Source organism: Neomonachus schauinslandi, chromosome X (assembly GCF_002201575.2).
Source record: "Neomonachus schauinslandi chromosome X, ASM220157v2, whole genome shotgun sequence".
In the NCBI taxonomy this organism is placed as follows: Eukaryota; Metazoa; Chordata; class Mammalia; order Carnivora; family Phocidae; genus Neomonachus; species Neomonachus schauinslandi.
In genome coordinates this window covers 50,594,667-50,620,533 of record NC_058419.1, presented here as the reverse complement: position 1 = coordinate 50,620,533, position 25,867 = coordinate 50,594,667, and the positions used below count along the sequence as shown (strand labels likewise).

Below are 25,867 nucleotides of genomic sequence, written 5' to 3'. Positions count from 1 at the left end.
ATTGTTTTCTTATGGTTCTTCTCTCTAAATATTTCAAAAACTCCCAAGGTTGTTTAAGCAGGTGGGAAGAGGTCACTCTACTTTTCAACCCCAGGATAGTCTAATCATCCTCCCCAAAATACCCCATAATCTTTTGTCACTGATAATATTTCAACTATGTGCCAGGCACTATTCTAGGTGCTGATGAGTCAGTGGTCAATAAGACATGAAAGGTCTATTCATGGGCCACATTTTTAAGTAGGGAAAGATAGGCAATAAAGAATTAAATTAAAAAGAGAGAGAATGTCTGATAGTTATAAGTTTGCATAATGTAAGTAAGCAAGAGTAATAGTAATGGAAGTGGATATTTTGAAGATTTCTTTATTTTTAGAAGGCAGGGGGAGGGGCAGAGGGAGAGGGAGAGAGAGTCTTAAGCAGACTCCATGCTGAGCATGGAGCCTGATGCAGGGCTTGATCTCATGACCCTGGGATAGCAACCTGAGCCAAAACCAAGAGTTGGTAGCTCAACTGACTGCACCACCCAGGTGCCCCAGAAGTGGATATTTTAGATTAAGTGGTTGGGGAAAGCCTCTGTGAGGAGGTGACATTTGAGCTGAGATTGATGATCTGGTGAAAAAGAAACATTCTAAGCAGGAGGAACGGCATGTGCAAAGTCCCTGAGTTGAGTATGAAAACTTGGTATGTTCAAGGGGGAGAAAAGTTAATGTGGCTGGTTATCGTAGTTAAGAGGGAGAATGAGGGGCGCCTGGGTGGCTCAGTCGTTAAGCGTCTGCCTTCGGCTCGGGTCATGATCCTGGAGTCCTGGGATCGAGCCCCGCATCGGGCTCCCTGCTCGGCGGGAAGCCTGCTTCTCCCTCACTCACTCCCCCTGCTTGTGTTCCCTCTCTGACTGTGTCTCTCTGTCAAATAAATAAAATCTTTAAAAAAAAAAAAAAAGAGGGAGAATGAGATGACATTATGTTGCAGAGGTGAGCAGAGGCCAGATCATGTGGATCATCATAAACCCTGAGAAGTAGTTTAGATTTTATTCCAAGGGTTATGTTAAATTATTACAGGGTTTTCAGGAGAGGATTAACATTTGTGATACCAAGAGAGTCCACTTAAAACAACAACAGCATTCAAATAAAGATGTCAAGTAGGTGGTTGATTATAAAACTTAGTACCTCAGGGAACAGATTGGGGCTAGATATATAATTTGGAGGGGAGAGGTCACCAATATACATGGTATTTAAAGTTATGTGAATTACTTAGGTCAGTTAGAGAGAATGTAGATAGAGGACTCAGGATCAGGCCTTTCTGGTACTCTAAAATTTTATAGATGTTACCAGAGAAAGAGAGGAGGTAAGAAAAAAATATATATTTTAAGCATGAGGGTGGGTGTCATAGACACTGAGTGGCTAAATGTATCTGAATCTGCTGAGACATCAAAAGGAGGACAGAGGGGTGAACATTGAATTTGGCAATATGATGGTTGTCTTTATAAATAATTACATTTCTACCATATCAAAAGAACACTAGGTATTATGCAAGAGACTATCATGATGTCTCCAGTAGCTGAGGAAAAATAATTTTTCCTCTACCCTTCTGAGTTCCTCACTGAGACCCCCTTGTAATAAAAGACAGATTAACAAGAGAAAACCAAAGAGAAGTTTATTAACATGTATACCTCATGTATACATGGGAAATACCAAGGGAAAAATGAGTAACTCCCTGAGGTAGCCCAAGCTACCAGTTTATTTTTTTTAAATAAGGTGTCTTTAATTTCAGTATGGTTAACATACAGTGTTATATTAGTTTCAGGTGTACAGTATAGTGATTCAGCAATTCTATACATTGCTCAGGGTTCATCGTAAGTGTACTCTTTAATCCCCATCCCCTATTTTACCCATTCCCCCAACCTACCTCCCCTCTGGTAACCATCAGTTTGTTCTATAGTGAAGAGTCTGTTTCTTGGTTTATCGCTCTCTCTTTTTTTTTCCTTTGCTCATTTGTCTTGTTTCTTAAATTCTACATATGAATGAGATCATATGGTCTTTGTCTTTCTCTGACTGGCTTATTTCACTTACCATTATACTCTCTAGCTCCATCCATATTGTTGCAAATGGCAAGACTTCATTCTTTTTTATGGCTGAATAATATTCCTGTGTGTGTGTGTGTGTGTGTGTGTGTGTGTGTGTGTGTCTGTGTTTGTCTGTGTATGTATCACCTTTCTTTATCCATTCATCCATACATGGACACTTGAGCTGTTTCCATAATTTGGCTATTGTAAATAATGCTGCAATAAACATAGGGGTGCATGTATCCCTTTGAATTAGTGTATTTTTGTATTTTGGGGGTAAATACTCAGTAGTGTGATTACTGGATCATAAGGTAGTTCTATTTTTAACTTTTTGAGGAACCTCCATACTGTTTTCCACAGTGACTGTACCATTTTGTACTCCTACCAACAGTGCAAGGAGGTTCCTATTTCTCCATATCCTTTCCAGCACTTGTTTCTTGTGTTTTTGACTTCAGCCGTTCTGAGGTGTAAGATGATATCTCATTGTAGTTTTGATTTGCATTTCCCTGATGAGTTATATTGAGCATCTTGTTATGTGTCTGTCAGCCATCTGGATGTCTTATTTGGAGAAATGTCTGCTCATGTCTTCTGCCCGTTTTTTAACTGGATTATTTGTTTTGGGTTTTGAGTTGTATAATTTCTTTAAATATTTTGGATACTAAACCTAAACTACCAGTTTAAATACCATCTTCAGCTAAAGACAGAAGAAAGAAAGGTGTGAGGACACTTGTTATAGGGAAGGGGAGGACGGTTAACAGGAAATACACCATAAACAAGGGTAAGGTTTGTTATGCACATTTAAATCTGCAATTTAACGGTTGGTACTCTGGATACCATTGATTTTCTTGTGATGTAGAGTCATGCTTTTCTTCTTGGTACAGAGACGGAGACATCCTTTATAAATGTAAATTCCCCTTTCAAAAGGTAACTTTTACTCTTTTCAAAGCTTTTCCTATGTCTGCTCTTTCTCAATCAGCTCAAAATAATCTGTGCCATCTGCCCATTCTTAACTGGATTATTTGTTTTTTGGGTGTTGAGTTTGATAAGTTGTTTATAGATTTTGTATACTAACCCTTTATCAGATATGTCATTTGCAAATATCTTCTCCCAGTCAGAGAAAGACAAATACCATACGATTCCACTCATACATGGAATTTAAGAAACAAAACAGATGAACATAGGGGGTAGAAAAGAAAGAGGCAAACCATAAAATAGACTCTCAACGATAGAGAACAAACTGAAGGTTTGCTGGAGGGGAGGTGGGCAGGGGGATGAGTTAAATGGGTGATGGGTATTAAGGAGGGCACTTGTGATGAGCACTACATGTTGTATATAAGTGATGCATCACTAAATTCTGTCCTGAAACTAATATTACACTATATGTTAACTGAAATTTAAATAAAAACTTGAAACAAAAACAAATAAATAAAAATCTATGCCAAAGAGGCATATTTTGGGGTGGCATATTCTGTTTCCCTTCACTACATGCTGACCCTAGATGGATGAGTACCTTCTGTCTAGTTTCTACAACTCTAAAATTTGAACACTGGTATTTCTCTACCTTTTTGATAAGATTGTTATGAAGACTATGGGACATAATGGAAGGGAAAACATATTGTAAATGGTAAAATTCCATACAAATGCAAATTAATAATGGGAGAATTATTTGTAATATTAGATTATAAACTTCTTAAGGGGTTGGATTGGATTAGGCTTTAATGATCATTACAGCCATCACAATGCTTAGCATAGTACTAACCAGTGAATTTAATAGGTGCTCAAAAAAATAAAATAAAAATTTCCTAAATGAAATAAAAGGATGAAAAGGAATGAGGGTGTCTAGCTCTTTTTTACCTGCAGTCCCAGTTAGGATTTGGTGACTTCATTGCATGTGTGAGAGATTTCCAGGGCTGACTCATGCCATCTATCCCTTTTATAAAATAATCACTTTGGGGCGCCTGGGTGGCTCAGTTGGTTAAGCGACTGCCTTCGGCTCAGGTCATGATCCTGGAGTCCCGGGATCGAGTCCCACATCGGGCTCCCTGCTCAGCGGGGGGTCTGCTTCTCCCTCTGACCCTCTTCCCTCTTGTGCTGTCTCTCATTCTCTCTCTCAAATAAATAGAATCTTTAAAAAAAAATCACTTTGAAGAAGATAAGTAAAGGACTTGGAGATTGGGCTGCTTTCCATTTGTTATTTCTAAGAGAAGCCATTCCCAGAATTTTTCAAATTTTCTCACTTTGGTACACAGACAGAATTTTCTGAAATCAGGTTTTTTGTGTGTTTTTTTTCTGGGAGAACAAATTTGTGAAGTCGTGTATCACTACATGGACATATTGTAGCTGGTGAAAAACTGTTATGATAAATGGGAAACATACAGTTTTTTTCCTTTTTTATCTTTGGCTTTTCCCTGTGTGGTACAGATGTTGAGCCTTGTGAAATATACAGTTTAATACTCTGCATTGTAAATAGAGTACAAGTAAATGCCCTTTGATAACTTTTACGCCTAGCAAGTCTCTGGCATGAGTCTGTTTTCTTTGGGTAGGAGAGACTAGCAAACAAAAATCTCACTTTCATTCTGTGCTAGGAAATGAAGAGTATTGTCTTATTTCTGTAACTCATAAACAAAATGTTTAACACTTTCTTAGAGTCAAAGAACATATGGTGATAGTCTCAAATGTGTATGCAGCATTATATGAGATCCTTTTGTTGGTAAAAAGAAAGTAGAGTAAGTCAAAAATGCATTAATACTTTCAGTCTATTGAGGTCAAAATGGACTTGAGGGTTGAAAGATTTAAAGATTGTTAGCAGGGAGGAGGTTGTTGTGTTGCTAATGTGAATGCTAATATTTAAGTAGCCTAAGAAAGAACATAGGTAGGGTCCTGTCTCACTTTTAAAATCACATTGTATCCAATAAGTGTCAGCTGCAAAGTAATTTTCCAGAAATGGTCTGAAAAAAGAAAAAAAAGAAATGGTCTGATTTTCTCCATTGACTTCCATTGTAAAATGAGAGCTGTGTTCCCCTCAAAAATAAATTTGGCCCCAAGTTATAATAAAACATACTAAAGAATTCAGAAAATCTTAAATATAAGATTTATACTTTTAGAAATTTTATATCTTTATATTTGTAAATTTTAAGATTTATCTTAAAATCATAAAATCGGTTATTTCAAAACACATTTATCAGTGCCTGATAAAATAATACTACCATAAAATATTAATACACTATAGTAGACCTTGTAATAGCATGCCTCAACCTGTGCTATTATCCTTCTTTTATAATTCTAAGTATTTTACCTTTTCACAAAAAGACATTTTACTTCTCTGATCATTGATTTTTTTAAATTTAACTCTAATTTTTAAAGGTGGATTTGGTTTCCTTTATTCTTCATTGTTAGCCCACTTAACCTTTCTCTGAAGCATTCTTACCAATTTACATTCAAAAGTTATTAGCCATTAGAAGAAAGACTAGAAGAAAATACTCCAAAATGTTCATAATACTTGCTCTGAGTTAATGAAAATTTTAGTTGGTGTTTGTTTTCGAAGTCGCCTAAAGAGATTTTTTTTTTTTTATAAAGAGAGAGAAAGGGGCGCCTGGGTGGCTCCGTCCTTGGGCATCTACCTTTGGCTGAGGTCATGATCCCAGGGTCCTGGGATAGAGCCCGCATCGGGCTCCCTGCTCGGCGGGAAGCCTGCTTCTCCCTTTCCCACTCCCCCTGCTTGTGTTCTCTCTCTCGCTGTCTCTCTCTCTGTCAAATAAATCTTTAAAAAAAAAAGAGAGAGAGAGAGATTGGGGTACTTGGGTGACGCAGCCAGTTAAGCATCTGACTCTTGGTTTTGGCTCAGGTCATGATCTCAGGGTCATGAGGGTGAGCCCTGAGCGGGGCTCTGCACTCAGAGCAGAGTCTGCTTGGGCAGGGGGAGCAGAGGGAGAGAGAGCCTTAAGCAGGCTCCACGCCTGGCACAGCTTTTCTAGAGCATACTACTCAAAGTGTATCCAGGACTGGCAGCCTCAGCATCACCTGGGAACTCAGTAGAAAGTGTAATTCTCAGCCTCCTGGGCTCAGTCCCAGCAAACAGCAGTCTGGGTTTTAGCAAGCCCTTTGGGTGACTAAGGTTCTGGCGCTATAGGAGAATCTCTCCCCCTCTTTCCCATCTCCCTTTCTCTCCCTCCGTCTTCTCCCTTTCTCTTCATACCTCCCTCTTGCCTTCCCTCCTCTTCTCTCCCTCTCCTTCCCCTCTTCATGTGGGATACACACACACACACACACACACACACACGTAGCCTATATATAGAATTCACTGTGACCTCTCTCTAAACAGAATGTGTGTATTTAAAAAGAGAATATTTTTTTCTAAGTTTTTTGTTGTTCGTTTCTGCCCTACCTTGTTCATTAAAAGATAACTGAGGCAGTTTTCTGGTACTTGTACTTATATGCTTTCATTTAGCAAACATGTTTTGCATGGTTATACATTAGATAGTTATGCCTAGTTTACAAATTTTTGAAACCAATTAACCAATAAAATGACTCTAGCAAGTTATTGTAGACTGACTTGTGTCCCTGCAAAAATTCATATGTTGAAGCCCTAACCCCCAGAATCTCAGAATGTGACTGACTGTATCTGGAGATAGGGTTTTAAAGAGGCAATTAAGTTAAAATGAGGTCCTTAGGGTGTACCCTACTCCAATATGACTAGTGTCCTCATAAGAAGAGGAGATGAGGACACAAACACAGGCAGAGGGACCACCACGTGAGGATATAGTGAGAAGGTGGCCATCTACAAGCTAAGGAGAGAGGCCACAGAAGAAACCAAACTTGCCAACACCTTGATATTGAACTTCTAGCTTCCAGAATCGTGAGAAAATACATTTCTGTTGTTTAAGCTACCCAGTCTGTGGTATTTGTCATGGCAATCGTGGCAAATTAATATGTAAGTATTTATAAAAATGATGGTATCATTCAATCTTAACATCTAGTGTTTGCCTTTAAGATGCTATTGGGTCATGTTCCTTAACAGAAAGCTACAGCTTTACAAAGAGTGCCAGAGACCAGTATGAAAAACTGTTCACCATGCACAACAACATGCTAAAGCTCTATGAGAATCTTGGAGAATACTTTATTTTTGACTCTAAGACAGTGAGCATAGAAGAGTTCTTTGGTGATCTCAGCAACTTCCGAACTTTGTTTCTGGTGAGTAATACATCTTAAAGGATTGTAAGGCCTGTTGTTTGTGTTTTTTTAAAAATTTCTTCTGTTAGCATTTTATGTACCTATTGATCATATTGATTTCATGTTATAGTCCTTTACCAGGAATTGACAGATATTTTATACCTGTGACATAGATAAAAATGGTTGGCTGGCTTAATATATAATGGGGACTTAAATGAATTATCTTCAACTTTAGATATATATGGGAATTTTTCTACTGAAATTTTATAAGAAAATGAGCGAATTGGTACTTAAATGATGTTTTTATACAGCATAGTATTATAATTTGACCTACCTTAAAAATTAATATCTAAAGTCATCTTTCACTTAATACATTAAAATGCTATGATCTGTGAGCAAGCTTTTGTCATAGTCTATATGAGAAATCAATTCTAAATTAGACTTATATAAATGACCTGGAATACTTAAATTTTCTTTCATACTGTAGGTTCCTGTTTCAAACTATAACTCTTGGGGATGACAGTAAATATTAGCATTAATTAGAGATGGGTAATCAGGGTGCCAGTTACGATGCTAGAGGGAAGCAAAAGCTTTACTGTATAAATGTTGTGGAAATACTACTACATCAAAAACTAATGATGTAATGTATGGTGATTAACATAACATAATAAAAAAATTTTTAAAAAATGTTGTGGAAATAGTTCTCTGCATCCAGTGAAAAAGTAGAAAAGCACAGACTCCGATTATGATAGTAATAGTGAGATATGCATAATAGTTGATATCAAATAAGTAAAGTTTCATGTATTTTAAAGAAGGAATTCTAGCAATTATTCCCAACAGGAAGATCAGTTAGCAAACGAAATCGTTGCAGTTTGAGGTACGTTTCTATCCCCAAAGCAGTTATTTGCTAAGTAAGGCTCTCTCTCTTGACTATGTTGCCCCATGAAATTTTTGGATTGTGGTATGACTTGCACAGTCGGTGAGATACAGATATTTTTGCGGAAAGCATTTGCTTTTATCTACTAAGTTAGGACATATAACCCAGAGCACATCCTATTTTGGGTGATAGAAGCTAAATAAAAGCTTTCATAAATATGATCATTTGTCTTTTTTTTTTCTGAGAATCTTAGCTTATTTTGGTCTTTGGTCTTTACCCCTTAATAGACATATATATTTACCTTTTTAGCTGGCCAGTAAGTAGTAAAATGTGTTCTGGCAATGACTCGCCCAACTATTTTCAAAACTTAAAAGTTATAAAAAGCCTATGAATACCTATGTTATATCTACTTGGACTGTTTTCAAGAAGAAAAAAAAATATGTTGAAAAGGAACGAAGAGTAGAAAATACACTTCAGTTGACATATTGAAAAGATAAATCCAGTAAGTTATTTTTGTAACATCAATGTCTGTGGGTAAATGGAGATAAATATAATTAATATTGTCAATCTCTATTAAAAAGTGCCTTGTTTTAACATGGATTGGATGTGAAAACATTGTCACATTAGTGCCGCTCACCTCCCTGATACACAGTCATAGAATAGAATTTGATGTACTCCCATTTTATAGCATTTAAGGACAATTCCTGTGTGGCAGCCTGTGTTTAATCATGTTAACCAGATGCTTAGAAATCTTGCTAAGAACTAGAACTGTATTTGTATTACTTCCCAATCATAAGTTGTTGGGTTATTTTTTTAATGTAATGATGTCATTTTTAAGAAGACCTGACTCTACGGCCTGGTGCTGTTACTAATAAGCTGCGTGAGTTTATATAAGTCATTTATCCTTTGTAGCTACGTATTTATTTATTAAAATGAAGTGATTTTACTCCTGATCTCTAAGAATTTATTCCTCTTTAGAAGTCTATGAGTCATAGAATTTCAGAGAGTAATGTGAATTGTATACATAAATAGGATATATTTGTCTACTGACTTCCTGTGTGTATAGCTTGAATACAGGGAAATAATTTGTCACAAATTATTCTCATTGTAAATAAGTTGACATTCTGGAGTCCAGTTTTGTGTACATTTATGTGAATTTCTTGAGATCCTGCTAAGATTGATTTTAAAGCTTTCAAAACAGGTAACCATGTCCTACAATGTGTCCTGGTCAGCCACCACCGTCTGCCTTTCAGAACACTATTACTATCATTTTTTTCTCCAAATCATTATTGACTTGCTGGCATGAGAGCTAAATGTACAACTTATTGGTTGTTTTGAACTTGGGTTGGTTGTGTAACCTCCCTGGGCATCAGTTTCCTCATTTATAAAATACAGGTGACAATTCCTGACATTTCTTTCTCAGCACTATGTGAAAGCACCTCATAACCTATGCTATGCAGATGGAGAATATTATCAGCCATACTCTGTCCATCCATTTGATTATTTTTTATTGAGAATCAATTTGATTTTGGTAATGCTCTGGGTCCAGAGAGAAAAGGAAGAAAATAGTCTCTCTCTACCCATGAATGAAAAGACACAGACAGGTAAATACAATGTAATTTGATAGTGCTGCCTTAGCAATATCAAGGTGCTATAATAATGCAAAGGAAGAACTGCCTAACCCTGCCTGAGCTGGCCTGAGAAGCCTTCACAGAGAAAGTAACATTTGGGCAGAGTCAGGAAAAACCGTAGGTGTTTGACAAGTAAACTTTGACAAGCAGGTTTAACGGTTTTACACCTGACCTATAAGCTGAACACTCCTAAATCAACACCAACTTCAGTCAATCATTTGTGTTCCCCATGTTCCTATTTCATAGTGAGCTTAAAGTGATTTCACTCTCCCAGGGGAGGGAAGAACCCTGAAAAAGAGACAAAAATTGTAATCGCCAGAAGTTCCCATTTTCTTAGTGTTTTGTGTATTTGGCTTCAGGGTTCCTACTGCTAAAAGCATATTGGACTATAGATGAAGGCAATAAAATACCAGTATTGCTGAGAAGAAAATAAGAGTTCTGATTCATGTGCTACCAAAAATTACTTCCAAATGAGCTCAGAGTTTCATCTTGGGAGATCTATTTGGCATGTATAGCATAAACAAAAGGCACATACTAAAAAGTCTTCCTCAGAGAGATATCCTCTAAAGGATGGGGGAAATGGAAATAAAAGGGTTTGACATTATGGATTAAGACCTTTTTCAAAATAATCACATTCAAATTAATGAAAGCAAAATTGGATAATCTCAAAGAGATGCTGCTATATTAATTATTCATATCATTCATATTATATATTACTCAACTGAGGATGTTAAAGATATTCAAGATGAGTGTCCTATACATTAGCATGAAGATATATGTAATTGGAAACATTTCTAAATTCAGAATTAAGTCTCTCTTTCTAGTTAGCTTCCTGACATCGTCAGAGTTCAAAAAACTGCTTATAATATAGGCAAGATTAATTAATAATCCCTGAATTTAAGTTGAATATTTTATGGAAGAAAATAAAATTCCACATTTATAGAATGTCTGGATATCTTTTTTTGCTTATTATTCTTTATGCTTCAGTTAGTTCAAATAGTTGGCTACACAGTCTTTTTTCTTTCAAGATATTTTGAATAGAATATTCAAAATCAGTGAACCTTATATGTTTCACTGCCATGCAGTATCTAGCTTAGGCATAAAAATTAATTTCAGCTGTTGGGAAAGTGTTTGAGGCAAGTATTAAACTTCAGTAACTTTCATAGCTCTAAATAAATTATAGAAAATATTTCTTTTGTATTTTAAATCTTTCAGTTTCCTGTTGATTCTGTGTGTTTTTGTTTTGTTTTTTAAAGAACAATATGTTACCCAGGCACTCAATTAATTTTTGTTTTGTGTGTGTTCTCTTTCTATAGCTCATATACTGGAAATATAGGAACAAGGCTTTATAGAATTAATAGATTCATTTACATAAGAAGAAAATGTTACCATTACTATTAATCATACTAGAAGATTTCCCCTCAACAAAATAAGTATTTGCTGCCATTCATTTGATAAATAAACTTTAACATTTTTAAATCACAATTTCCTTTAACAATTTTTGAACAGCTCTTAGATGAATATTAAAATCACTAAGTGTTAGGAGGCTAAGTGATAGCTATATTTATGCCATCATTCAGTCTTCTTGCTTCTATCTCCTAAATGTCTTAGAATCCATTCATTTCTCTCCAATACCACTGATGCTGTTAATTCTGGGCCTCTACCACCTCTCAGCTGGACTATTATAATGATGTTCTGACCAGTGTCTGTGTCCACTTCTCTTATTCTTCTAATCCATTCACCACATTAAAGTCAGAATAAAACTGAAAACAAAACAAGACAGTGTTACTTTCCTGACCTAAAATTCTTTAACGAATTCTCTGTAGCCTCAAGATGAAATCTAAACTGTTTCAAATTAAAGTGGCTTCTAAAATCAAAAGAACTATGGTTACTTAAAGGCCGGACCACCTATGCTTGGCTGACTGAGCCATAATCACTTAATGTGTACTCTCCTCCCAGACTGGTAAAAGTAAAGTATGAAAGTGGAAGCAGCAGAACAAGACAACACTTAAGTGTCTAAGAGGACCTGAGCATCTTCGAACAGAGAGAAACTTAGGGAGCACAGTATTAAAACTAAATGAAGGCTCAGAGGCAAAGGTGTGATTGCCATTATGCCTTAATTGATCCCATATAGCAAGTATGGCATGGGGAGTTATGAAACTGAGGTTATTCTTATCTTCATTCTCATTTAGGGATGGTCTTCCTTCTGTCTTAAGTAATTGTCCTTTCAAAATCTGAACTTGCATGAGAGCTCCTTATGTACCCATGTTGGCTTATGGAGATATTTAATTTTGAGAAGCTCTCATTTCTCTCAAGCTGTGTTCCTCTTTATAAGGTCTCAATCATGTCTAAATCTAAAGTATAATTGAAAAGCCAAAGTGAACACCTGCATTTAGTTACACTCAAAAGACTAAATTGATATATACAGAACATTTTTATTCATTCATTAAAGGCAATTTGCCTTTAAAGAAAGAGGATGGGGGCGCCTGGGTGGCTCAGTCATTAAGCGTCTGCCTTCGGCTCAGGTCATGATCCCAGAGTCCTGGGATCGAGCCCCACATTGGGCTCCCTGCTCAGTGGGAAGCCTGGTTCTCCCTCTCCCACTCCCCCTGCTTGTGTTCCCTCTCTCGCTGTGTCTCTCTCTGTCAAATAAATAAAATCTTAAAAAAAATAAATAAATAAAAGAAAAGAAATGAGGATGAATTTTTGCATGAAAAGATTGTATATATAATTTCTGATCCAAGAAGACTTAAGTTATTTTGACACATTTTTAAACCTTCAATTTACAAAGTACTTGACATTTAAAGGAAACTTTAGTGCAATGTTATAAAAATGGTGGACTTATAAAAGAAACCAAATAGGGGCGCCTGGGTGGCTCAGTCGTTAAGCGTCTGCCTTCAGCTCAGGTCATGATCCCAGGGTCCTGGGATCGAGCCCCTCATCGGGCTCCCTGCTCGCCAGGAAGCCTGCTTCTCCCTCTCCCACTCCCCCTGCTTGTGTTCCCTCTCTCGCTGTGTCTCTCTCTGTCAAGTAAATAAATAAAATCTTTAAAAAAAAAAAAGAAACCAAATATATTCTTTAACAAAGGAGAGTGTTAATCAGTAATATAAACTCTGTTCTCTAAAGTTCCATCATCCAAAATCTCTCTTAGATGCCTCGTAATTTGATGTATCTTTGCTTTGCCAATAAAATGATAATTAATATTGTAAAGATATCTTCGAGAAACTGCAAAAACCCTGATGTGCCTCTCGAATAGTGTAGTTTTATTTGTAAGCTAAGTATCTCCAGGCCTCAGCACCTGTGAATTCAGATGGGGGGGGTCACCTTAGTAACAATAATCCAGATATCCCAAATTATCTCTTCTTTACCTCCCCTGGCAGGACGCAAGCTCCCTGCAAAGTCTCCACTCCCACAAATACATCTGGAGTCATCTCATATGGCAGAACATGTTAGCTATAGTTACCACTTGACATTTGCTCACAGATATTTGAGTGCCTACTATTCTAGGGTGATGGGAATATAGCACTGACCAAAACAGACAAAGAAGCCCTGCCCTTCCTATCCTGCTACAGCTCCGGCTCCCCTCTGCCTTTTGCTGGCAAAGCTGTATGGGGCTGCCCTCAGTGAAAATCCATCTGGACCAAGGTTGCAGTCTCCTACTGCTCTAGTTTTGCCACCAATCCTTATAGTACCGTAGTGGTGTTATGCTCAGTGCAAAGGTAGCTGTGTTTCATAGCACACTTCATAAAAACAGTTCCTTTTGCTTCTCTTCCGATCCCATTCCCCTTGAAGGCTTAAAAAATTTTCAAGTCCTAGAGACCTCAAAGGAATCCTAAATCCATAAGCCCCTCTATTCCCCTCCATCCTTCCTTTTGTTCTGTGACCTAGGCATGTATCTAACTTTTCCTAGAAGCCAGGGATAAATAAAGTACCAGCATAAATCCTTTCATGCAAATAGAACCTAAGAGCCCACCAACTCCCTCTCTAATCACACACACCCCCAGATAATTAATTCCCTTTGAGCTCAGCTGGGACCAGCCTACCTATGTAGCCTTAGGTTTATTTTGATCTACTGCAGCTCTTTGAAAATAGGCAATCCATGGAAAATATATGGTTACTCTATTACGCAGAATGTTTGACCAGAATTCCTCATTCACCAGCTGTGGCAGAGAACAGACTTTATTACTGTACTATACAAACATCATTGAATTCTTTTTTTTTTTTTTTAAAGAAAAAGATGTCACCTATCAACTGTTGTATTCTGTTTGACTGCTTACTTTGGGTCAGGAGTAGATGTCCTATTTTTCTGATGTAATTGTTCCTTGTATAAAAAAAATAAATATTATATCGTAAGGAACTAAAGGAATATGTAATAATGGCATACATTATTTAAAGAGAACCCAAATTCCTCATGATAAAAATGCCTACTGGTATAAATGGTTTTTAAATATGTACACGCTTTAGATTAATATTGTAAAAATTTTAAATATCATAAATGTTTCTAAAATATTTCTGAAAGTTGTCAGATTGTTTATGGCAAAACGAATATTGTCCTTTAAAAATCTAAGACAATGTCATAGTTAACACTGAAAATATTAACAAAATCAGTTCAATGCCTACTTTTCTTACTAAAGTGTAGTAAGAACTAGAACCAGGAGACAAAATGCAGTACCTTTAGTTCTAGCAACACCTCACATAGAATTTTTCAAGGAAGTGTTTCTCATAAATACGTTATTATTGAATTATGTCTAAACACCAGGAAGTAGGAAAGTTATAAGATAAGCAGTAGGGTATACAAGCTGACCTTTTCTATTGGCCTTGAGAATGGCCAAAGCTATTGATAGTTACAACCTGAGCCAGAAGATCCCAAAAGCCAATTCTACGGGTACCACCCTCTCAACTTGCTGAGTTTATCTTCATTCTGCTTCGTCCTTATTTATCTATTTGCTAATGATACTTTATTAGAAAAGATGCCCTAGCCCCTGTACAAAGTAGTAGGAGGCAGGATTCTCCCTGGAACCCTGCCCATGGAGATCCTTTTGCCTGATCTGACCACTGCTTCTTCTCCCCTGCCTTCACTTCTTCCCCAGTTGCTTTACCAACTGTCTAAGAAGATTTTTCCCTAGTGCTCCCATTTTGGCCTAGATAACCCTTCTGTGTGCTTTCATACCTTCATCCTAGCACATTTTGCCCTGTAATGTGTTCATTACCATATCCTCAGTCTTCACTATAAATTAGCCTACTATGGATCAAACACAGGGCTGATCACTAACAACATATATGAATGACAATGAATTAATAAAACAGTGAATGAACCAAAGTACTAAAGATGAAAAATTCAAATGATGGCCCTCCAGAGCTCACATCCTAATGGGAAAAACCGTCAAAGGAACAAATACTAATGAAATGTGATACATGTATGCAAAGAGCCTATGAGCACAGAGGAGAGAGTCATTTATTCTGATTTAAGGAAGGCTTTGAAGAGGGAGTGACATGTGAACTGGGTCATCATTGTTTTGCTACTGTGTGGCCTTTCACATTTAGTCTTTTCCCTTTTCTTCTTTCCCACCTTGTTTGGTGTTTGTGTTTAGTGGTAAATATATATTGCTTTCTAGTTTTCCATGCTGAGTTCAGAGTGGAAAAGCAGCTATTTCATTTTTGGGGAAGCAGGTAATTATTATGATCTAAAGGTTATCCATCATATGCTTGGAGAAGCAGTGACCAAGCTTCAGTTACTTCTTAACAACTGACAGCTATCCTGAGCAATAGACCAATTGATGCAGATTATCTAGGGCAACATCCATTGCTTAAAGATTGACTTGTCTGGTGTGACTTTAGGGCAGTGGTTATGACCCAGGAATGATTTTGACCCCCAGGAGACATCTGGCAAGGTCTAGAGACATTTTTGTTTATCACAACCAAGGAGGAGGTGCTGCTGGCATCTAGTGGGTGAAGCCAGGGATGCAGCTAAACATCTTACAATGTACGTATAGCCCCCCACAACAAAGAAATATCCGGTCTAAAATGTCAATAGAGCCAAGATTGAGAAACTCTACTTTAGGGTTATCTGCTGAAGATTTTTTTTTTAATTTTCATTTGGAAAACAGTGTGAGATGATTCAAATTAGTAAGCAAAATTTATACCAGATAAGTTAATAACACATTTATTTTTCATATCAGTTTAATGTTTTAATGATAATTTCAGTTATCAACTTGATCGCTGTAAGGTTTGTTTTAGTTACTAATATTTTCTGTATCATTAAAAGATGTCCTGGTTCATATGGCTTGTAAAATTTTTATTTTATTTTATTTTTTCTGAGAATCTCTGATTTTCATTTTTTTAAATTAACATATAATGTATTATTTGTTTCGGGATACAGGTCTGTGATTCATCAGTCTTACACAATTCACAGTGCTCACCATAGCACATACCCTCCCCAATGTCCATCCCCCAGCCACCCCATCCCTCCCACCCCCCCTCCACTCCAGCAGCCCTCAGTTTTTTTCCTGAGACTAAGAGTCTCTTATGGTTTGTCTCCCTCTCTGCTTTCGTCTTGTTTCATTTTTGCCTCCCTTCCCCGATGATCCTCTGTCTTGTTTCTCAAATTCCACATATCACTGAGATCATATGATAATTGTGTTTCTCTGATTGATTTATTTCACTTAGCATAATACCCTCTAGTTCCATCCATGTCATTGCAAATGGCGAGATTTCATTGTTTTGGATGGCTGCATAATATTCCATTGTATATATATAACACACCTTCTTTATCCATTCATCTGTTGATGGACATCTAGGCTCTTTCCATAGTTTGGCTATTGTGGACATTGCTGCTATAAACATTGGGGTGCATGTAACCCTTCAGATCCCTACATTTGTATCTTTGGGGTAAATACCCAGTAGTGCAATTGCTGGGTCGTAGGGTAGCTCTATTTTCAACTTTTTGAGGAACCTCCATACTGTTTTCCAGAGTGGCTGTACCAGCTTGCATTCCCACCAGCAGTCTAAGAGGGTTCCCCTTTCTCCGCATCCCCGCCAACATCTGTCCTTTCCTGACTTGTTAATTTTATCCATTCTGACTGGTGTGAGGTGGTATCTCATTGAGGTTTTGATTTGGATTTCCCTGATGCTGAGCGATGTTGAGCACTTTTTCATGTGTCTTTTGGCCATTTGGATGTCTTCTTTGCAGAAATGTCTGTTCATGTCTTCTGCCCATTTCTTGATTGCATCATTTGTTCTTTGGGTGTTGAGTTTCATAAGTTCTTTATAGATTTTGGAGACTAGCCCTTTATCCAATATGTCGTTTGCAAATATCTTCTCCCATTCTGTCGGTTTGTCTTTTGGTTTTGTTGACTGTTTCTTTTGCTATGCAAAAGCTTTTTATCTTGATGAAATCCCAATAGTTCATTTTTGCCCTTGCTTCCCTTGCCTTTGGTGATGTGTCTAGAAAGAAGTTGCTGTGGCTGAGGTCGGAGAGGTTGCTGCCTGTGTTCTTCTCAAGGACTTTGATGGATTCCTGTTTCACATTGAGGTCTTTCATCCATTCTGAGTCTATTTTTGTGTGTGGTGTAAGGAAATGGTCCAGCTTCATTCTTCTGCATGTGGCTGTCCAATTTTCCCAACACCATTTGTTGAAGAGACTGTCTTTTTCCCATTGGACATTCTTTCCTGCTTTGTCGAAGATTAGTTGACCATAGAGTTCAGGGTCCATTTCCGGGCTCTCTATTCTGTTCCATTGATCTATTTGTCTGTTTTTGTGCCAGGACCATACTGTCTTGATGATTACAACTTTGTAATAGAGCTTGAAGTCTGGACTTGTGACGCCACCAGCTTTGCTTTTCTTTTTCAACATTCCTCTGACTGCTCGGAGTCTTTTCTGGTTCCATACAAATTTTAGGATTATTTGTCCCATTTCTTTGAAAAAAGTTGATGGTATTTTGTAGGGATTGCATTAAATGTGTAGATACTCTAGGTAGCATAGACATTTTCACAATATTTGTTCTTCCACTCCGTGAGCATGGAACGTTTTTCCACTTCTTTGTGTCTTCCTCAATTTCTTCCAGAGTATTCTATAGTTTTCTGAGTACAGATCCTTTGCCACTTTGGTTAGATTTCTTCCTAGGTATCTTATGGTTTTGGGTGCAATTGTAAATGGGATCGACTCCTTAATTTCTCTTTCTTCTGTCTTGTTGTTGGTGTATAGAAATGCCACTGATTTCTGTGCATTGATTTTATATCCTGCCACATTACTGAATTCCTGTATGAGTTCTAGCAGTTTTGGGTGGAGTCTTTTGGGTTTCCCACATAAAGTATCATATCATCTTCAAAGAGTGAGAGTTTGACTTCTTCTTTGCCGATTTGGATGCCTTTGATTTCTTTTTGTTGTCTGATTGCTGAGGCTAGGACTTCTAGTACTATGTTGAAGAGCAGTGGTGATAGTGGACATCCCTCTCATGTTTCTGACCCTAGGGGAAAAGCTCTCAGTTTTTCCCCATTGAGTATGATATTCGCTCTGGGTTTTTCATAGATGTCTTTTATGATATTGAGGTATGTACCTGCTATCCCTACACTGTGAAGAGTTTTAATCAAGAAAGGATATTGTACTTTGTCAAATGCTTTTTCTGCATCTATTGAGAGTATCATATGGTTCTTGTTCTTTCTTTTATTAATGTATTGTATCACATTGATTGATTTACGGATGTTGAACCAACCTTACAGCCCAAGAATAAATCTCACTTGGTCGTGGTGAATTTAGTAAATGAAACAGATGAACAAAGGGGGAAAAAAAGAGAGAGGCAAACCATAAAATGGACTCTTAACTATTAAGAAGAAACTGAGGGTTACTGGAGGGGAGGTAGGCAGAGGGATGGGGTAAATGAGTGATGGGTATTAAGGAGGGCACTTGTGATGGGCACTGGGTGTTATATGTAAGTGATGAATCACTAAGTTCTGCTCTTGAAATTAATATTGCACTATATGTTAACTAACTGGAGTTTAAATAAGAACAGCAAACACAAGAAGAAAAATAATAATAAAAAATAAAAATCATGGGGAGTAGAAATATAAATAGAAAGCATTATTCATTTGTTTTTAAGTTATACTTCCCTATTTGTTTTCTGTCTTTAGCTGGAATATACTTAGATAAGACATCTCTGCTTTTCCAGCTTGCTTTTTTATTTGCTTACTTTTTCTCATTAATTACTGTTTAGTTTACTGACATTCTAAGCTTAATGTGAATGGGGAGAATGAGACAATGAACTCTAAGCATAATTATTAGGAAAATTATATTATGTGTTAGAACATAGTAAATGCTGAAGAAAACAATTGTGCCAAATGGAATGACCATATGAAATTGGCTGAAGGGTTTCTGCATTAGTCTTAAAGTCCTTGTGCAGTCAGTATTTTAGATTTAGATTTTGGCAGTATAGTTTTTTTCTTAAGTATAGGAATCACTGAATTTTCCTGTTTAAAAGACTTCACTAGGGGTGCCTGCGTGGCTCAGTCGGTTGAGCTTGAGCATCTGACTCTTGATTTCGGCTCAGGTCCTGATCGCAGGGTTGTAAGATGGAGCCCTGAATCGGGCTCTACACTCAGCACAGCACCTGCTTGTCCCTCTCCCTACCCCTCTACCCGTACCCGTTAGCTCGTGGGAGTGCACGCACAGGCTTTCTCTCTCTCTAAAATAATTTAATTAATTAATTAATTTTAAAAAGGAAAGACTCCACTAGTTACAATTAGATGATCGTCATACAAATTCTTGTTTCTTAGGCTGTATATCTTTATATGGTATAGGAGAAATAAAAATGAATTCTGTCCCACTTGAGAGAAAGAGTCTTGCTAAGGACTTTATCATCTCAGTTAAATAATCTTAATATTATTTTCTAGAATATGGATGCTATGCAGACATGATCTTTACCTAGAAGTGTGGCACGCTGCCTACTTTTAGACATGGGTCAAATTCAAAACTTAAAAGAAGAAACTAATGAGAAGATGTCCATCCTTTTCCTAATAATATTTCTAAAGCTATGGCTCTTGTCCTTGTTAATTAAGTAAATTAACACCTGTCCTTTTTCAAGAGACAACAAAACAAAGCAAAACAGTGCCTCATTCAAATACCAATTCAACCTCAGTGACTTCTTCCCCAAGAAAGACATTAACATCCTTAAATGAGTTTCTAGACAGGAAGCTCTGATAAAAGATGGGATTTATAGTAAAGCATGTGGTGGGATAAAAGCATAGTTTTAGTGGCAAAAATATGAAAAATTATAAAGAACTTAACAAAGTTATTTAGTTCATCTTGGATTCCTTTCACCTTGTTCCTGTTCTCTGCCAGCTGTCAGCTAGTTGATCTGATAAACTAATGCAGTACTAATGTGTCACTCGCTCTGTACTACATAAGTGCCCTTTAAACCCAGGACAATGCCTTAATCCCGCAGAGCAATTCTACTGTCAAGAACTTCTTGCGGCCTGGCTAGCTGATAGAGGAAATGTTTGGGGGAAAGGCAGACATGCTTGTACTTCTGAAAGAAAGTCATGTACATAGCTACCTAACCTGCCTGGGTGTAGGATTTTTTTTCCCCCATCAAGGACATTCTACAAATTAACCTGGCTGTTGGGGTCTTCTAATTCAAATTTTACAAATTTGTATCATTTGGTAATGGCTTCCCTTGGGATCTAGATCAGGGATCAGCAGTCTATGACCTAGCTGCTAAATCCAGTCTGCCCTCTGCTTTTGTAACGAATGTTGTGTTGGCACAAAGCCACGCCCATTTGTTTATATATTATTTGTGGCTGCTTTCACCCTACAATGGCCGTGCTGAGTAATTGAGACAGAGTCCATGTGCCACACAGGCTGAAAATATTTACTGTCCAGCATGCAAAGAAGGGTGTTAAGGTGAGATTCTGATAGGGAAATTATAGAAAACCAATATAGTCTCTTGCATTTTAACTTTCAAATGCTGTCTGTCCTTAAGAGGGGGTAGCTTTTGAGAAGATGGGAGTTAAGAGTTTCATTGGAAGAGATGTAGTATCAGCTTTCCTTTCTAGGTGACATTACTTTGTTATATATTGCCCCTGAGGTAGAATTACTCCACTCATCTTGCATTGTTAGGCAGGATGACTGCAGAAGTTAACCCTGGGTTTAGTGTGTGAGACCTAGGTCATGCTTAACCAGTAGTCCTAATCTCACTTATACATCCCTGGAGACAGAAGATACTTAGTACCTATATTATATTAAGTACACAGTATATGCTTTGTAATCCAGATCCCCTCCAACTCTACCTTATAGCGCAATACACATACAGCCTCATTAGTAGAAAAATCCTTTGTCATAGCATGGGCAGGATTTCTTCGTTTTGATTTTTAGTAGAAATATCTCCTCAATCTATTTATTTAGATGCCCATCCTTCAGTGTTAATTATGAGCAATACCAAGGGTCTACCCTTGATCCTACATAATTTTTCCAGGGAAGTTCATATCTACTCTCATGGTTTATACTCATTCCTAAGCTGTGATATTATTCTTCAGTTCTAGACTCAACTTTATTGTCTCTTTGATGCCTCTAACTAGATTTCCCACAACTATCTCAAACTCAGAATATTCGAAGTAGAATTCATTATGTCTTTTCCCAACTTATTCCCATTATTCTCTGTTTTGGTTAATGGAACAACTTGTTATCTTCTCCCTCAGTGTTCACATTTGTTCAGTGCCTGAATCATCATCCTTTAACTGCCCTAGTTTTGGTATTTATTGTCTCTCCCCTGGACTACTGCAATCACCTTTTCAGTCATCCTAACTTCAGTCTTACCACCCTCCAAACTGTCTTTATACCACTGCCAGATATTTCTTTCTAAAACATAGGTCTTATTGGGACACCCACCTTCTCAGAAATCTTTAATGGCCTCTCATAGGTGACAGTAAAGTCTAAACTAGAATCCTTCCAACCATTATCCTTTTCCTCTGTTTGCAGGGCTCACAATCTCCCTTCCACTGGTGAAATCATTTTCATCTTTCAAGACTCTATTCAGTGGCTATTTTCTCCCTTACAGCTTTCCTAGTATCTCTTCCCCAACTCCAAGGAGAATTAATTTCTCCCTATTTTGTATACTCATATCACATTATTAATGTGGTGTTATAACACCCCACTCATTATAATTGCTGATATGCAGATCTGCCTTTTTCTTTATGCTGCAAGTTCCTTTGGAGTAAATGTACCTCGATTTTCTTTTAATTTTTATCACACAGCAGAGTGTGGCACATAGAAGTAGTGGGTAAATATTGATCAGTAACTGCATTTGTAAGTGATAATCATGCTCCTCCTGTGCGAGAGATCTAATAATAAATGGCCTTTTGTATTAAGTGTTTCAAAACCCTCTAGCTCTCTCTCCTTCCCTTCTCCCTGCCCTGTCTGCTACTTAAAAAAAAAAAAAACACATTCATTATATTTTAATGGCACCTTTGACTCTTCAACATTGATTCAGCAAATATTTTACTAAAGTACTTAAACTTGTCTACATTCACCCCATCACTCTAAGTTGTGAAATCCCAAAGTGTACTGTATTTTCCATGTATAACTCTTGATTAGAGCTATCAATAGGCACAAGAAGTACCTGGTGTTTACTCCATTTTATTTGTACATTCTGGTGTTCAACCCCTCATTTGTCAGAATCACTTTGTGATTTACTATTCACTTGTGACTATGACCCCTCAAATCTTCACTATTTATCCATACCCAGCTATTCCCCTGCTTACGTTTCTAGGCTTTTTTTTCTTTATGATAAAAATCATTAGAGAAAGAATATTCTTCAAACATATATCTGATCTTTCTACCTTCTCTAAGTCTTGCCATCTTCAAAGACCCTTTGAAGAGAATAAAAAATTCCAATTTTTCTCTGTTGGAGAGTTGCTTACTTTAAAGGAAGAGAAATAGTTACAAATTTTACAAGATAAAATCTAGTTTTATTCAGTTTGTTAAGTGTATCATAGCTTAAGTATAAGCATTCACAATATGTAGAAAGTAACACTGAGATTTCATTGTACTAAAGTATCCATAAGTCAAAAAGGCATATGGAAGTTCTCATTGAAAGAAATCAAATCTAAAACATGACATATATTATTACAAAGTTTTGTACAGGAAGTAAAATCCAGTGTGTCTGCGAACTCCCTAATTCCCATAGTAAGTTATTTGTCCAACATGCCAAGCCTAATGGCAAAATCCCTCTATACCAATAAATAAGGCAACTTAAGCAGAAGATGCATGATGAAGCCAGAAAACTCCTCTATAAATAATGGCATACTACCTAGGGAAGTATGAGATAAAGGACAGGTCAGTAGATCATTAGCATAGTAGGAAAAGTATATTCTCATCAGTAAGTAAGCAGTGATATTTACTAAATCTAGGTCATGATCAAGGATAGAATCACAAGTGAGATACATTTTATACTGTGGAATGTAGCTCGTGTACACATAGAATGTTTTGTTTCCCGGAGTGCAATCACCATTATATAACAGTGTCCTTATTATTTCTAATTTTGAAAAGAGGATCTTAAATAATAATATTGGCTTCCAAGCTCTATTCTATCCAAGCCCAATTTTGAAGTGATCCACACTATATTGTTTTCAGATATTTTCACAAATCAACTCTTTCTGGCTTATACCAACCGTAGATTCATGGTGTCAAAGAGAGACGAGACATTTTTATTTTCCTGTTTATAAACTAATGACTCAGACAGATATACCTATAGAGCCAAAATATCCTAGAAAATAAACTGAGGAATTCCCTGTGGGTTTATCTCATAACTCAGGCTCCTGGCTTGTTTTCCCAACCCCTTTAACAGCTAACTAGCTAATCTTTCAAATAAGCTTCTAGAAAAAGCAGTTTTATAACTGTACTTGATTCTTCTGCTTTGCCATCTTTGCTGTAAAGTTCTTTTTAATTCTCATAGTTTCTTTTCTTAGAATTCAAATTCAGGCCCTATCATTCTGACTTCTGGAAATGTGGAAGATATCTAATAAGCTTCATCCTTTCAGTAAATATCCAGTTCGTGTCCCTGGATATAGTTCTATTCTTAATCCTATTTTCCCTGAGCCTAATTGTCCATCTTGTGTTTCTGGTTTGGCATTTCCCAAACTTTTAGCACTCTTCTTATTCTTCATCAGACTTCTTTTCAGTTTTTTATATATCCCTTAAACAGAGGAAGATCCAGATATGTATGTGAGGCCTGAGTTTATACAATTTAGGAGGAATCATTTCAGAGAAAGAATATAAAAATAACTTTCTTTTACAAATTTTACAAAAATACATTGCCAGCACCCCTCCCAGGCAAGTGAAGGGTACTGATGCTTTTGCTTCATTAGCTTCCTGGTGAATCTGTCTCTACCCTTAGCATTGTTCTGCCCATAAATTAAGCACAGCTCTTTAAAAAAAGGCCAAACTGTCAAAAAGGATAAACCCAGGTAAGAACATTGTTATCACATGTGCTAATAAGCTAGAATTTATACTAAATTAACCATCACTATCTTCATTAATTAAGAAATAGTTATTGCATGCCTCCTTTGTATTAGGAGCTATATTTGGCATATACTTAAGAGTGTGTATGTAAATATAATACTACACCTTAGGCAAACCAAACCAACTTATTGCCTGCTTTTTCAGTCGCTGTTAAACTAAGCCAAGGCTGAAACAAACATGCATAAAGGAAATATATGGACATCTGAATGCATGTTAAATATAAATATACATCAACATTATATGCAAATGTACACATATACCTTGACATATACAAGAAAGGATGAGTGCCTCTTGTAGTGATGGTTAATAAAGCCGGTTTTGGGGTCTCCAATTTAATCTGAAGGAAGAGAAGTTTAAAGGTATACTCTCTTTCTTCTAATTAATGAAAATGGCCTATCCTTTGTCAATAATACAGCATGGAAGTGTCAGGTTAACTTCAGGATCGCTGTAACTTCTAGGGACTGTGTTGTCATTCTTTTCCGTGTCTCATCCGTGCTCCCTTTTTTTTGTGTGTTGCTTGTATTCTACTTGTTGTTTAGGGTTATATATATTTCTCTACATATGAAAATTACACTGATTGCTCAGACAACATCAATACAGGGAAAGGTGCTACCCCATAATTACTGGAAGGACATCAATATTTTGGAAAGTAGGACAACAACTCATCAAACAATCACTTTCTACTTATAGAAGAGCACAGAGTTCTGACTGGCAATCAAGATGGCTTTGTGAAAAGCAAATTGAGCAAAACCATTTTAATTTACTTCTGTGGAAGAATCTGTGCCTTGCAGTCCAAGAGAAAGAAATCTCTGTTTATTTGCTAAGATTTTGATTCCCTCTCTTGTGACATTCATTCTCACTTTTGGCCGGAAAAAAGTAGGATCTAGACTCTAGATTCTAGAATACTGTTTCAGCTGACAGTAAAATAGTGTTCCAGATGAGTGAGTCTGGGGAATTGTCTAAAAGAGGACTAACACTAGCACTAGAGAAATAGTGCTTCTTTGGATGGCTCCTAAGTGCCAGGAGCACTATGCATATGAAATTTTTTTGGATGTGTACGTTCCCTCAGAAATAGGATCCGGTTCAGTTAGGAATTAATAAAATATAAAATAATTAAGGGCATCATGCAGGTAGCATAGAGATAAGAACATGTACAAATTCACTAACCATAAATCATCAGTATATGAGGTGTGGCTGTTTTTTAAAGACAAATCAGAAATGTGTAGAGTCAAAGTAGTTTTACTCTTCTTGTGATCTTAATTGAAAGATAATGACGTTGCCCTAAGTATTTTCGGAAATGCCTATTTTTCGTTTTCCCTGAGTATAGTTATATAGCCTATGCTTCAGATCTTTTCAGGCTTACTAAATCTTTGCAATTTGAGGGTGGGCTTGAATTTTGAAAATAGCCAAAAGTGATATTAAGCTAAGTTTTATGAAGAAGATATATGATTGAACTGGATAACAAAATCTCTGGTCAAAAATATTGTGAATCTAAAATAATGAGACTGATTTCATTTGATTCAGTGGTCAATTCTGAAAGAAGAGTTATAGTCACAGTGTAATGGCTCTCCCAAAAATAAGCTTATGCCTTCCCAAGGTGGCTATTTGAAGAACAGGATATA

At 36.9% G+C, this 25,867-nt stretch overlaps 1 protein-coding gene across 1 annotated transcript in view; it reads left to right on the top strand.

The window, feature by feature from the left end:
- DIAPH2 (diaphanous related formin 2) overlaps positions 1-25,867 on the top strand; it is a 979,600-nt gene that overhangs the window by 734,499 nt on the left and 219,234 nt on the right. Inside the window, exon 24 of the mRNA XM_044911596.1 lies at positions 7,085-7,249. Coding sequence (XP_044767531.1) covers positions 7,085-7,249 — 165 coding nt within the window. The remainder of the gene's footprint in view (positions 1-7,084; positions 7,250-25,867) is intronic.